Source organism: Emydura macquarii, unplaced genomic scaffold (assembly GCF_026122565.2).
Source record: "Emydura macquarii macquarii isolate MOO-44397 ecotype Brisbane River unplaced genomic scaffold, CSIRO-AGI_Emac_v2 contig_968, whole genome shotgun sequence".
NCBI lineage: Eukaryota > Metazoa > Chordata > Testudines > Chelidae > Emydura > Emydura macquarii.
In genome coordinates this window covers 6,600,477-6,613,961 of record NW_027131105.1, presented here as the reverse complement: position 1 = coordinate 6,613,961, position 13,485 = coordinate 6,600,477, and the positions used below count along the sequence as shown (strand labels likewise).

At 59.6% G+C, this 13,485-nt stretch overlaps 1 protein-coding gene across 2 annotated transcripts; it reads left to right on the top strand.

The window, feature by feature from the left end:
- The first annotated feature begins 3,005 nt into the window (after window positions 1–3,005).
- On the top strand, window positions 3,006–13,133 carry LOC137150228 (dual specificity protein phosphatase 10-like). 2 transcript variants are annotated; one of them, XM_067544004.1, is made up of 4 exons: window positions 3,006–3,096; window positions 7,246–8,423; window positions 10,025–10,357; window positions 10,812–13,133. In XM_067544004.1, exons 2-4 carry the CDS (start codon window positions 7,259–7,261, stop codon window positions 11,081–11,083), a joined length of 1,770 nt encoding a protein of 589 aa, XP_067400105.1. In that variant the 5' UTR covers window positions 3,006–3,096; window positions 7,246–7,258; the 3' UTR covers window positions 11,084–13,133. The 2 variants fall into 2 exon arrangements, with proteins under 2 accessions (XP_067400105.1, XP_067400106.1); XM_067544005.1 differs by lacking the exon at window positions 3,006–3,096 and adding an exon at window positions 6,475–6,510.
- Window positions 13,134–13,485: the final 352 nt, after the last annotated feature.

The following is a 13,485-nucleotide window of genomic DNA, read 5'->3' as shown; positions in this document are numbered from 1 at the left end:
CCTCCCACACACACCCTGCACACAAACATACCCCCTGCACACACAAGCAGTCACACGTATTCACACATGCACTGAGTATTCCACCTGAATACCCACCCCAGGATTACATGCACCCACCCTGCACAAAGACCTTCATGTCTGCTCTCCCCACACACGCTTCCTCCATGCTTTCTAGCCCAGCTGAGGGTTGTGTTTTGTTTGCTGCTGGGTGGGATAAGATCAGTGGCAGGGATTTCATCCCTTTACCCTATCCATCCAAGCAGCAGACTGTATTCTGCTCTCCTTCCACCCAGGGACATGACTCTGGAGTCCTTGCAGCACTTCCAGATTTGTGCCTAGGCACAAGTTTTGATCCTGGCACATGTGGACCGTTGAACCCAGCTAGGCATCCCAGGGGACGTATACGTGACTGGCTCAGTGCTTTCCTCCTTGAAATCCCCTAGGAGCTAGAACTAGGAAAGCCCCCTTAGCTCATGGGCATGGACTGGATCGTGCCAAACCTTGGTGACTCATAGTTTTGGAAAGGCCCCATGGGAGGGTGAGGGGCTTCCACACCAGTGGGAAAGAGGCTACAAGCACTGCTGCAGCATGACTGTTCCTGAAAGAGGGATTCAAAGAGCCAGAGCCTGCAAATGCTGCCACATGCCAGCTCTGTCCACGGGGCAAGTCCAGGTAGGCCAGGCTGTTGGGTTCAGTATGGGGGCAGCTCTGGGTCTGTGCTGGGTGCTGCCCCAGAGAGATCAGCATGGCAGGCAGCAGGTCGAACCTATGGATTCATTGGATGAGTCCAGAAAGGGGTTCTCGCTAATACACATGCACGCACGCACGCACGCACACACACTGGTGTAAATCAGAAGGCAATAAAGGAACACCACCTGGGGCTCTAGCTCCCATTGACTCCAGCGGAGTTGTGGTCAATTTGCACCAGCTGCAGATCTGGACCCAGTGACTCCAGTAGAACGACGCTGATTCACACCACATGGTGATCTCACCCCCTGATGTTGTGGTGGCTGAGTTGCCCCCACCCTCCATGACCTCACCTACAAATGGGCAGGAACCTGGAGCTGTTGTCTCTGGCTCAAGAAGTTTCTTGCTGAGCCAGTTCCAGGCTGGGCGTGTCCCTACCCGTGTGTGTGCATCACCCAGTGAGTAAGGAGCCATGCGGTCACTGGCCACTCCTGTGCCTAAGTCCCCCCTGAGATGTCGGTGGGAGGGAACCCACAGCCTTCAAGGCAAAGACACTGAGAAACAAAGGCAAAGCTCAGGAGCAGGGCAGGGGATCCTGTATAGTGTAGGTGTGAGAGGTAGTGTGGCTTGCAGGGATTGGGATCTGTTGGGTGTGCAAAATGAACAGGATGTATCATCAATCATGTGTAAACTCATTTACACATGTGCACTCTTACATGCTTAACACCTGCAAACAAATATGCACATACACATTCCGTGCACACATGCATGACCCCATGCACACATATGCATGCAGGAAGACAAATTAATTCCCTGTGCGTATACATGTCTGTTGATACATGGCAATACATGCACACATACCCTCTTCACATTTCTCTGCACTTCTCACCATGGGAACATTAAATACCACCACTTGACCAAACACACAGCTTCCCCCATTCCTGTGCCTGGATTCACTGCCCTCTCCCCCTACACCTCTGCCTGTCCACACACACAGAAACATGCTCTCACATACCAGGTTTAGATGTGAGCAAAGCACAGCGAGCTCTCCTGGCAGATGGCACCAGGTCAGGGGGACATGTGAGCATTGTGTGACACATGCTGGGGCTTGCACACTTGGACCACTGTTACCCACTTTCCCACTCAGCAGGGTAGGGTGGCAAGGGAGATGTGCTTTGAACCAAAGGCTGCAAAGGGTTCGATACAGGAGTCCCGTCCATACCTGGGTGGGTTTGGGGACATGGAACTGTTCTGTTTAATTTCTTGCTCACCTGGTTCCTACCATCCTTGGGAACCCCAGATATAAACACAGCACCTCCTGCTGCACTACTGAGTAGAGGGGCTGGACAGATAGACGGCTCCTAGCACTGGAGGGATGGAGACACAGACATTATGCTAATTTAGTAACTCCCCTCCCAGGATCTCAAAGCGCTTTGCAAAATTCATTTAAGCCGCACTGCCGCCCTCCCCCCCCCGCCCCCCACTTTGTAATGCAGTGTTTAGAGCACAGGACTCCTGAGTTCTCTTCCCAGCTCTGCTGCAGATGCCCAGCCTAACACTGAGGACAAGGCCCTTCCCTCCCATACTGCCTCAGTTTCCCCAGCTGTAAATCAGAGTGGGGGAGAAAGAGTGATAGCTATACAATTGAAACAAGATGTGCTGGGATGGGAAGCACTGCAGTAAGGCAAAGGGCAGGTGGAGGGATGGGGGCGGGCAGCTGGATGGACAGGGATACATGGATGGATGTGTGGGAATGGACAGTTGGACATGTAGGGAGGTGGTTGGAGAGCTGGCTGGAGGTGTGTAAGAATGGATGGACAGCTGGATAACGGGACGTGTATGGGGACAGATGGATGTGAGGGAGATGTGGTTAGATGGATGTGCATGGGGATGAATGGATAAATAGACAGACTTGGATGGACCTAGGGGAACTACGGACGAGTGAGGTAGATCGGTCGCTGTCTGTGGGGGTGGGTGGATGGACGGATGGATCCAAGGCGCTATGGGGTTAGATAGATCGGTCTGTGTATTTCTCCGGCGCCCTCCCCGGTGGACAGACACACAGACAAACACCCAGCCACATCCAAACGGAGTCTCCGTCCTTTCACAATGAATTCAGCTTGGGTCACGTGCTCCCCTGCGCCGAACCATCCCGGAGATCCGGGCGCTCTCTCATTGGCTAGAGATGATGTCACCCCCCCTAAGCTCCGCCCCCTCCTCCTCTCCCTGCTTCCCCCTCCCATCAAAGCAAAGCTTCAGCCCCAGATCGTGGTGGGGGTGGGGGGAATAAATAGACAACCTGGGGGGTGGAACCTGCCTGGGCATTGGGGGGATCCAGGGTCGGGCTTCCAAGGACCTCCTAACCTCAGCCCACATGGGCACGAGCCACAGCGTAGGGATCTGATGCAGGTAAGGGGGTGTCTGGGTGTCCTGTACCCCTCGCCCCTGGGGACAGGGGGCTGTGGTCGGCACTCAGTGGTGCTGGGGGGCTTGGTAAGGGGGCTGCCTCTCCCCTGGGGGGGAACTTGGGGGAACCTTCTGGGCAACGGGCTGCCAACATCTGGCTGGCTCAAGGGTGCTGGGGTGCGAACATCTGGGGAAAGGGCGCGCGCTGCTTTGTGGTCAAGGGTGCAAAGATTTGGAGGTTGGGGCAAAGATTTGTGTGTGTGTGAGTGTGTGTGTACACACAGGATGAAGAGACACCCCGAAAGTGGTGACCCCCCTCCCCAGCGCAGGGGTTCCTAGCCTGGCAGCAGCTTGGGGGGTGTATTGCAAAACAGCTGGAGTATCGGGGGCGCCGGGCGCTACGTAAGGAAGCTGGGGCAGGGGGCCGGTCGGGGGCAGTCGCCCTGCTGTCGGCTCGGGGGGTGCGGGAAGCGGGGAGACGCGCAGCTGTGTTTGTGGTGGCTGGGAGCGCGGCTCGTTACGGCAGAGCTGTGGGGCGCGTGGGAGGGGAAGGCTGGAGCCGCGCTGATCGGTGATAGACGGGTCCCGCTCCCGGGAAGGAACGCCAGGCTGCCTGCGTGTGTGTGTGTGTGTGGGGGGGGGGGGGATGGGGACCGCGGTGCCAGGACAGGAGGGGATGGTAGGAGATGCTAGGCTGGAAGATGATGCCAAGTTGGGGAGCCTGGCGCGGGCAATGCCAGGCTGGAGGGGACCAAGAGGCAATGCAAGATTGCAGGGCTGGATGGGGGCAATGCCAGGTTGGGGGGCATGGCGGATGGGGGGAGATGGGGAGCGATGCGAGGCTGGGAGGACAGGGGGCGATGCTAGGCTGGGGGTGCAGGACAAGGGTGAGGTCAGGCCTTGGAGGGGGCTGAATGGCAGCTGCAGGTGGTAGCTGGGTTCACAGCTCAGCCCCAGGGCAGGAGTGGGGGTATTGCCAGCCTGGCTGGCTGTGACCTTACAGGGAGCTGGGAGGCCTGCAGGACCTTGTGCCCACTCTGCACTCAGTGCTGCAGTGACACAAGGGGTTATTTTTGGGTTGTGATACCATATTCAGGGGCTCAGGAGGGAAGTTACTGGGGGCACAACTGGGGCTGGCCAATGAGCTCCTGGCTGTACACCCCACACATGCGTGTGCCCGAGTGTGGAAATGACTGCTAGAGGAACACACGTGATTGCACTCACCTATGCTGTGACTCATATACACAAATGCACACCTTCATGCACAGATCTACATAAATATACACCCACCATAACATGCAGAGCTTGCACAAATGAAGACACAAATCCACACACAACATGCAAAGCTTGCACACACACACACACCCTCACCCACCACAACACGCTTGCCACAACACACACACCACAACATGCCAAAAGTTGCAACGTGCACACACCCACCAGAATGCACGTTCACCGCAAAGTGCACAGACAGATTTGCAAAGCACAGCATGCCAAAGCTTGCACACAGATGCACACACACACTGGTGCACGCTTACACCACAGCACACACAAAAGTGCACACGCAACATACAAAAGTTTGCACATGTACATATCCCAGTGTGCACACACCCCCACACCATAATGTGCCCATGGAACTCACACAGCATATGTACACACACACACATCCATGTCCTGACATGCGCAGACTCACAACCACCTCATGGTCCAGTTAATTACCCCAACCTCTCCAAGAGAGACAGGCAGCTGCCCTCCAAAGGGCCACTTGCTCCCAGTACGGGGATTATTTCTCAGATTAGAATGGGGCAAAATGTGGGAGAGGGTACACCAGCCCTATGGGATAGGGGCTGTGGTTTTATGATAGGGGGTGCAGGGCGACGGGGAAGGAGGGCAGGGCTGGGAGTATGGGGGCAGGAGGAGTGGCATGGGCACAGGAGCTAGTGGGGGGTCTAGGGACAGGAGGAGCCTGTAGCAGGAAAGGGGGGGGCATAGGGGCAGGAGCAGCCGAGCATGATCACCCCTGTCCCTTCCACTCCTGCCCCTCCAGCAAGAAAAGCAGTCTGTACCCTCGCCAATCGGAATCTTCCCAGGTGGAAGACCAGCCCTCCCCCCAGCCAGTCAGAATCCACTGGGAATCTTTACTGACATTGGCCGGCAGTGGGTGCCACATACGGGGAGGTGGGGTGGCCAAGGATACACCTCCTGGGAGGTGGGGTGGCCAAGGATACACCTCCTGTCCCTGAAAGCTGGGGGGCCCCCTGCTGACAGAGATAGGGACAGCTGCATAAAAAGTCCCCGGCTCTCCCACCCTGCTCTACCCAGCACAGCACTTCTGGGGCCAGCTGGTGAGCTCACCCCAGGGTGGTAACCTGAGAACGCACGAGCCCCTGTCGAGTGCTGCCAGCCCTGAGCTCAGCTGGGTATTTTTAGAGGTGCTGGGATTTTTCTTTTCATGGAGGGATTTAACATGCTGCCCCAGGGACCGGTCTCACCCGCTAAAGGGCAGAGCATGTGGGCATGCACTGGGGTGAGCTTACACCTGCATGGGCGTGCACTGGTGTGTGCATGGGCGTGCACTGGGGTGAGCGTGCACCGGTGTGAGTGTGCTCTGATGTAAGTGTGCCCTGGTGTGAGCATGCACTAATGTGAGCATGCATATATCCATGAGTACACATGTGAGTGTGCATGGGGGCAGGTGCTGGGGTGCATATGAGCTTGACTCTACATAGGTGCGTGCATGCACGGAGATGAGTGTGCATACACATATGCATGAGTACCTACATGAGCATGCATCTGTGCGCACGTGTGTGTGTCTGGAGAGCTTGTGTGAGCGTGTATCTGTGCCTGTGTGTGCTGGAGCATGTTAGCCCATATGTTTATGCACAGCTGTGCATGTGCATGGCTTTCCCCTTGCATGGGTGCATATGGGTGTCTTTAAGAGTAGCTCAGCCCAGGCCCTGCAGACCTCGTCAGCCCCAGATCTGTGGGGGGAGCACACCGGGCTACACGAGCACAGACACTCCTCTCAAGTGAGGGGAAAGCCCGCTGGCTCCCACCGTCCTGCCCCTCACATTTCCCCTGCTGCCAGAGGTGCTGATGGGAATAGCCAGTGCCTCACCCCGCTGCAGAGCAGAGCTGCTGGAAAGGGGCTGATCCTGGGGGAGCACTGGGGGGGGGGTGCTCTGGGACTGGCCAGGTGTGGAGCCCAGGAACAGAGGCAGGGGGGAATCCTGACACAAGGTGGGGGGTTGTGGGGACAGCCAAGACCATCCCAGGTGTGGGGGGGACTGGTCAGAATGGAAGGGAGGCAGAGAGGAGCATGATGGGAGGGCAAAGAGTAGATATGGGGGCAGGGGCTGTGTGAGGGCACGGAGGGGGGATGGAGGGCTGATGTGCGAGGGTGTGCGTGAAGGGGAGGTATGTGGGAGGATGGGGGTAGGTTAAGTTGGGGGACAGGGGGCACCGAGAGTAATTTCCCACAAGATCCCTCTATGGCTGCAGTGGGATATGCTGCCCCCCGCTCCCCCCAGAGTGCTGCACCTTGGCCACGTGGGGCTGCTGGTAGCCTGAGCCCCCTAAGGCTCATGGGTGGGGGGATTTTAATCTCTGCTAATGCAGAGAACGGAGACGAATTGGCCTCTTTGAACCTGACTCAGCCTCGGGGGAGCAGGGGCTGCTTGGAACTGATAAGGCACCAAAATGGGGGCAGGGGGAAATGTGCAACCCAGGAGCTTGGATCGGGAGGGCCTGCCCAGAGCACCCCGCAAGCCAGCCGCTCTGCCTCCCCCCAATTGCTATGGTTTATACAGGGGTCCCTCTCCAAGCACTGAGATGTAGCCGCCTCTGGGGGGGACTGTTTAATAGCAAAGACAATAGGGAGCCGAGATCTGGGGTTCCACCTCTGACCGTGACTGCGCCAGGCCAGGACCTCATCTGAAATATCAAATCCAGAGCCTGAAGGGTTAAAAAGCTTTTGGGGGGAGGCATGAAATGAGTTTGCTGGGTCACAACCCAGGTGCCCATAGTAGGGGGGAAGTACGCATGGAGGCACAGATTGGCTGGCGTGGGGGAGGATTTCTGATGTGGGGATCACCCCTCTGTGCCCCATTAGTATCCCACACACCCCTGACCCTCTCTCCCCCCTCTCTGCAGGTCACCCTTCCCAATGCCTCCATCACCCCTGGAAGACCGCCTCTCCGTCCTCCAGCGCCCCAAGACCTTGGCATTGCGCCTCAACCACAGCTTCCCTGCCGACAAGCAGCTCCTGCCTCCCCGGGCGCAGAGACCCCCGAGCCACCCGCCCCCTAAGGACCAAACCGGGGCTGCCCCACCCTACCAGGAGCCCCAGGCCTGCCTCCCGCCCCCCCACTCCCATACCATCGACATCAAGCTGACGGTGGGGGCCGGGCAGAGCCGGGCACGGGAGCGCAACCTCTCCCTGCAGCTCGACCTCCAGCAAGGCAGCACCAAGACCTGCCGGGGACCGGAGCTCAAGGTGCTGCTGTCTCAAGCCAAGCTCAAGAAGCGCTGCTTTAAGGAAAACTCCCGGCCGGCCGGGGGGGACACCCCGTCGCCCACTTCCTCCCGCCTCTCCAGCCCCAGCCCAGGCACCATGCATCCCTTGAAAGGCGGCTGCCGGGGCTGCTGGCGCCTGATGCGCTGTGACGACGCGAGCCCCAAGCCGGGGCTGCGTTCCCTGGGGTGCCTGTCGTGCCGCTCCAGCCTGGCCTCCCTCAGCTGCTCCCCGCCCTCGGTCAAGAAGGTGGGCTGCTTGCCCTGCACCCCGTCAGCCCTCAAGTCCCTGGCCTGCCTGGCATGCAACCCCTCGGTCAAGTCAGTCAGCTCCTCCTGCAGCTTCTGCAGCAGCGACCCCATCGTGGCCTACGACCCCCCAGCCCGGGGCTCGCCCTCCTCCAGCTACGACGAGGACGACTACAGCGTGCGCACCATCTGGCCCGAGGAGCTGGCCAAGAAGATGAGCCGCTCCCGCCCCCAGCAGCAGGGGGCGCCCCTGATCCTGGATTGCCGCAACCTGGTGCAGTACACCAAGAGCCAGCTGCAGGGCGCAATGCACTTCAGTGTGTCCGACGCAGCCGGCAGGCGGCGCCTCCAGCAGGGCAAGCTGGCTGTGCTGGACTTCATGGTCGCCAAGGACACTCACGACTCCCTGCAGCGCCTCTGGCCCAAGGAGCAGCAGCAGAACGGCTGCTGTGCCACAGTGGGGGAGACCCCCACCCCCCCAGCCCCTCCCGAGCCCCCCAAAACCCTGCCTGCCCAGAACCTCCACTTGGTGCTGGACTCGCTCAATACGGAGGTGCAGGGCAGGAGAGGTAGGTGGGCAGGGGGTGATGGTGCTGCCAATGGGGCGGGAGGCGGCGGTGGACAGGGTGCCCCACCCTCTGGCAGGTTGCAGGGGGTGGGTGCACAGAGGGGAGAAGAGAGAAGCCGTCCTCGCAAGCAGGCCTGTCCTGACCGAGACCGGGCAGGGCTGATCACAGAGATTCCTGCGGCTGGGGAGAGATTCTCCCCCGCACAACCAAGCCCCCTTGTAGTGCACCCCCCATCCCCAGGACTCACCTCTCCCACTGCACCCTCCCAGCCTTGACCGCCAGCCCCTTGCAGTGCCCTCCTGCCCCTACCCAGTGCACCCCCAGCACAGGACTCTCTGACCTCATCCCAGCAGGCTCCATCGGGAGCAGATGGTGGAGTGAAGGGGTGGGGAGGGGTCAGTGCAGCTGGCCTAGGCTCCCACCTGCTCTGAGCTTGTTGAGCTGGATTGATCCCAGCCCAGCTGGTGACATGACATCACTTCCCTCCCCTCCCCCATGCCTTGCAGGGGCACTGAAAGCCATTGGACAAAACTGTAACACCACAGCTCCCCGCCCCCCGCCCCCGCCCCATGGGAGCCAGGCATTGGGTTGCTGTGATTACTTCCAACCAGGGGGTGCTATCACTCCCCAGCACCCCTAGTTCCATTGGCCCTGCCTCCCCCCAGATATCCCCATTCCTGCCCCTACCCCTAAAGATCCCCCTCCCCCTCCCCGCCTCAAGCCTCTCCCCTCCCTCCACCCCAGTTCTGTCCCACAGAAAGACTCCACCACATTTTATCCCGCTGGCCTTACGGTGCTGGCTGTAGCCCCCATCCCAGCAGCCCTAGAAGGCTGCAGAGTCGGGGTGGGCATCAAGGCACTGGCCCTGCAGGGGGAAAAGGGGGGTCAACAGACCAGGGAAATGGCACAATTTTCCCTAGCCCCCTTGTGCAGCTTGGAATTGGGGTGAAGGGTAGGGGGAGAAGGTCAGAGATTGGGAGTTAGTTTGGGGTGGGGTAGTTCAGGGCCTGTTAGGGGTCTTTGGGGTCAAAGGTCAGGGATTGGGGTGCATTGTCGGGTGAGGTGATGGTCCAGGGCTGGGGTGTCCAAGGTCAGGGTCGAAGGTTCCAGGGCCGTGATTTGAGTTGGGGAGAGGGGCGTGTCTCAGTTAGGGGGCAGGGCTGGAGTCTGGTGATTTAGAAACTCGGTGGTGGTGGGGGGGGGTCGCCGGTTGGGCGGGTCTGAGCGTGAGGGTCTGGGGTGAAGGCTCAGGGCAGCGCAGGGGTCTGAGTTTCAGGGGCTCTCAAGGGATGGTGGCGTTCAGGGAAGTCTGAGCGTGGGGGGGTCCGACTGGGAGAGTCAGGCGGAGGGAGTCTGGATTTGGTGCATCAGGCCAGCGGGCTCCTGAGTGCAGGGATTCACAAGCTGGGGGGCTCTGAATTTGGACCCATCTGAATTTGGGGCTCCTGAGTTTGGGGGGGGGTTCACAGGCTGGGGGTTCTCAGGGTCTGAGTGTGTGGGGTTCAGGCTGGAGGTGGGACTGAATTTGGGGGGTTCAGGCCAGGGGCAGGTCTGAGTTTGGGGTCCAAGTGCCCCCCATGACGCTGAGCCATTGCCTGCAGGGAGCGTGGCAGTGCCGCCATCAGAGCCACTGGAGGAAGCTGGGGGGGTCCTGGAAGGCCTGGATGGGGACCCCGGGGGGCCACCCCTCACCCCCGACCTGGAGAGTGCTGAGCTGAGCCCCATCCTGCCCTTCCTGTTCCTGGGCAACGAGCGCGATGCGCAGGACCTGGAGCAGATGCTGAGCCTCAACGTGGGCCACGTGCTGAACGTCACCACCCACCTGCCCCTCTACCACGCCCAGAGCGCGCACCTGCGCTACAAGCGCCTGCCCGCCACCGACAACAGCCGCCAGGACCTGCGCCAGTACTTCGAGGAGGCCTTCGAGTTCATCGGTATGGGGGGCACAGTGGGGACGTGACAGGGCTGCTCTGGGAAGCAGGATGGGGCCAGGCTGGGGTGTCATCCCCAGAAGTAGAGGGGGCTTGGAGACAGGGGTTACACCCCCTCCTGAACTCTGCCCCCACCCCCATCCTGAGGACATGGGCCAGCACATGGGAGGCGGGGTAGCAGGACTGGAGGAATGTGGGAGACTGGGTAGCAGGGCTGGGGGTACACAGGGAAGTGGGGGTGCAGAGGGCTGGGTAGCAAAGCTGGGGGTGCAGGGGGAAGTGGGGAGTGCAGGGTGCTGGGTAGCAGGGCTGGGGGTACAGGGGCTTTGGTGCAGGGCTGGGTAGCAGGGCTGGGGGTACAGGGGCTTTGGTGCAGGGCTGGGTAGCAGGGCTGGAGGGGTAAGAGGTGCTGGTGCCCCCTCCCTTGCGCTGACACCCCCATTCTCTCATCCCCCAGAGGAGGCACACCAGCGGGGGAAGGGCGTGCTGATCCACTGCCAGGCGGGCGTTTCGCGCTCGGCTACCATCGTCATCGCCTACCTGATGAAGCACACGCTGATGACTATGAGCGACGCCTACAAGTACGTCAAAGGCAAACGCCCCATCATCTCGCCCAACCTCAACTTCATGGGGCAGCTGCTGGAGTTCGAGACGGATCTCAACGCGGGGGTCACGCCCCGCATCCTCACCCCCAAACTCAAGCTCACTGGGGTGGAGACCGAGGTGTGAGGAGGTCTGGGCTGGGCCAGGCCACCCATCTCAGGGCGGGGCGGGGAGGGGTGGGGAGGGAAGCGTGTGCAATAATAGGACAGACAGACTGGAGCAGAGATGGACAAGGGCTTCCAACAGGCCAGGCCTGAGGGGCCCAGCCACGGCTGCCCAGCTAAATACCAGGTCACTGGTGCCCATCCTGCCCCACATGCCACTAGGTCCCATTGCTAGCGGGCTGAGGAGCGGGGACAGGTTTCACCCCACGACTAATCTCTGCGTGTGCGTGTGCTGGGGAGGGCTGTTGCCTGCTTTTATTTATTGGGGTGTGCGTGTACATTCTGGGGGTTCCCCATGGCCTGGCGCACTCTTTGCCGCTCCGCTCTGCATCCGCTGCGGAGAAGGGGGGCCCTCCAGGGATTTGGGGGCGATGCAGGCCAGGTCCGGCCCAAACGAGCCGATTATTTTGAAAACTCAGGACGATCGATCACAGACTGTCTTTCAGACTGATTCACAGGAGCCAACAGGAGCCTGGATGGAGTGGGGGGGGGGGCCCATAACCCCTCCCACCCTATAGTCTTTGGACTCTGCTGCTCCATACCTGACCGTCAACCTGTTATACTGATGTCTTAAAGCGACAGTAGCACCTTTTCTGTGTGTATGGGGGGGAAGAGGGTACATTGGATGGGGTCTCCTCCCCACCCCAGCCCCCCGTGTCGGAGAGAGACCCCCACCAGGGCAATACAACTTAGTAAATCAGAATAGTCTTCCATTAGGGGATATTTATTTTTAAAGACTTGAGGTGGGAGGGGCTCCAAAGTGGGGGATCCTCCTTTGCTTTTGTACTATGTTGGTCTGTTTCATGAGGCTGCTGATTACTGTCTCTTTAAGATGCCCTGGGGTGGGAAGGTGAGATTTGTGGGGGGCTGGTAATAATTATAGGGGCGGTGTTTGTTTATCTTATTTAACCCTTTCTTCTCCCTCCTCCCCCCCAAACATGGGAGGCTCTACAGGTTAATGCCCCCCCAAATCTGGGGGAGGGGGGATTTCTCTTCCCCCATTTTCATGTCTTCCAGCCCCTCCCCTTCTTTCCAGTGCTGTTTGGCTCCCCTCTCACCATGGAGGGTGCAGAAATAGGTGGAGAGGGGGGTTTGGAGTGTGGGAACCAAAAATTAAGGGATGGGGCCAGTTTCTGTTGGGGGGATGACAGCACACGGGGACCCGCTCCCCTCCCCAAACAGAAAGAAGCACTGCTCACAGCGCCCCCTGTTGGCACGCTCATCCACACTCCCACTAGGGCAGCTGTGCACACAGGCGGCCCATGCACCGGGCACGCCCCCCCCACCCAGCCCTGCACACACAGTCCCCCCCACACCTAGCCATGCACATGTGCCCACTTGAGCCCTCACGCACGAGTTCCCAGGGATGCCGACAGCCGGGTGGGCTGCAACCACAGCGGTGGGGATCTGTCTCTTAAAGCTGGAGCCTTTCTGCCCACTCAGCGGTAAGGCCCAGCTGTTAGCTAAGGCTTCAGCAGCGGCCAGAGAGGGCTCAGCCCCCACTTGAGGAAGGCAGAGCCCCACCCGACGCAGGAATGGGTTACACACGTGCACCTGCGGGCAGCCACGCATGTGCAAAAACACACTCACCAAAGCCCCCCCCATGCACTCACCTGCCCTGCTCCCTTACACCTGCATTCACAAGTCCCCATGCAGACACCACTCCCCATTCACAAAATCACATCCTGACATGACCACACCCCCTCCCCCCACTGCCCCAGAGCCAGCCATGCAGCCCCACTCCCAACCTGCACTAGGCGCTGGCTGGGAGCACTGCACGGCCGACGCTAGTGAGCTTGCAACAATCCCTGACCTCTCCTCCTCTGGGGGGGCTCATATCAGGGCCCCCTTTTCCCCCGTGGATCTCAGAGCTTTGTATTTAAAGAGGCTCTCCCACCCCAGGTATAGGAACTTGGGGGAGAGGGCACTCTGCTGTTTCTCTTTGGAATTTTTCTTCGTTATTTATTGAGGCCAGGAATTATTTATTAAACGTGGATTCTTTTTTGTAACAAGGCTGCAATGTGCTCCCTGCATGGGGTGAACCTGGGAGAGGATGGGGAGAGCTGGGAAGGGGGCAGGGAAGAAGGGGGACGTGGAATGGACAGCAGAAGAGGCCCTCACAGGACATCTGGGACTGGGGGACAGGCATGGGGGGAGAATCAGGGAGGGGGGGGTCAGTGGACCCACACATGGGTTGGGGTGCTTGTTAGGAGCGTTGCCCCAGCCTGAGCCCCTGGTCACAGCCTTCCTGCAGCATGACCTAGCCTGGAGGGATGGGAGCCACCCCCCAACACTTCTTCAAACAAGGGGCCAGCCCCCCGCACCGAAGGACCTGCACTGAGCGGGGCTGCACTGAAAATCAGC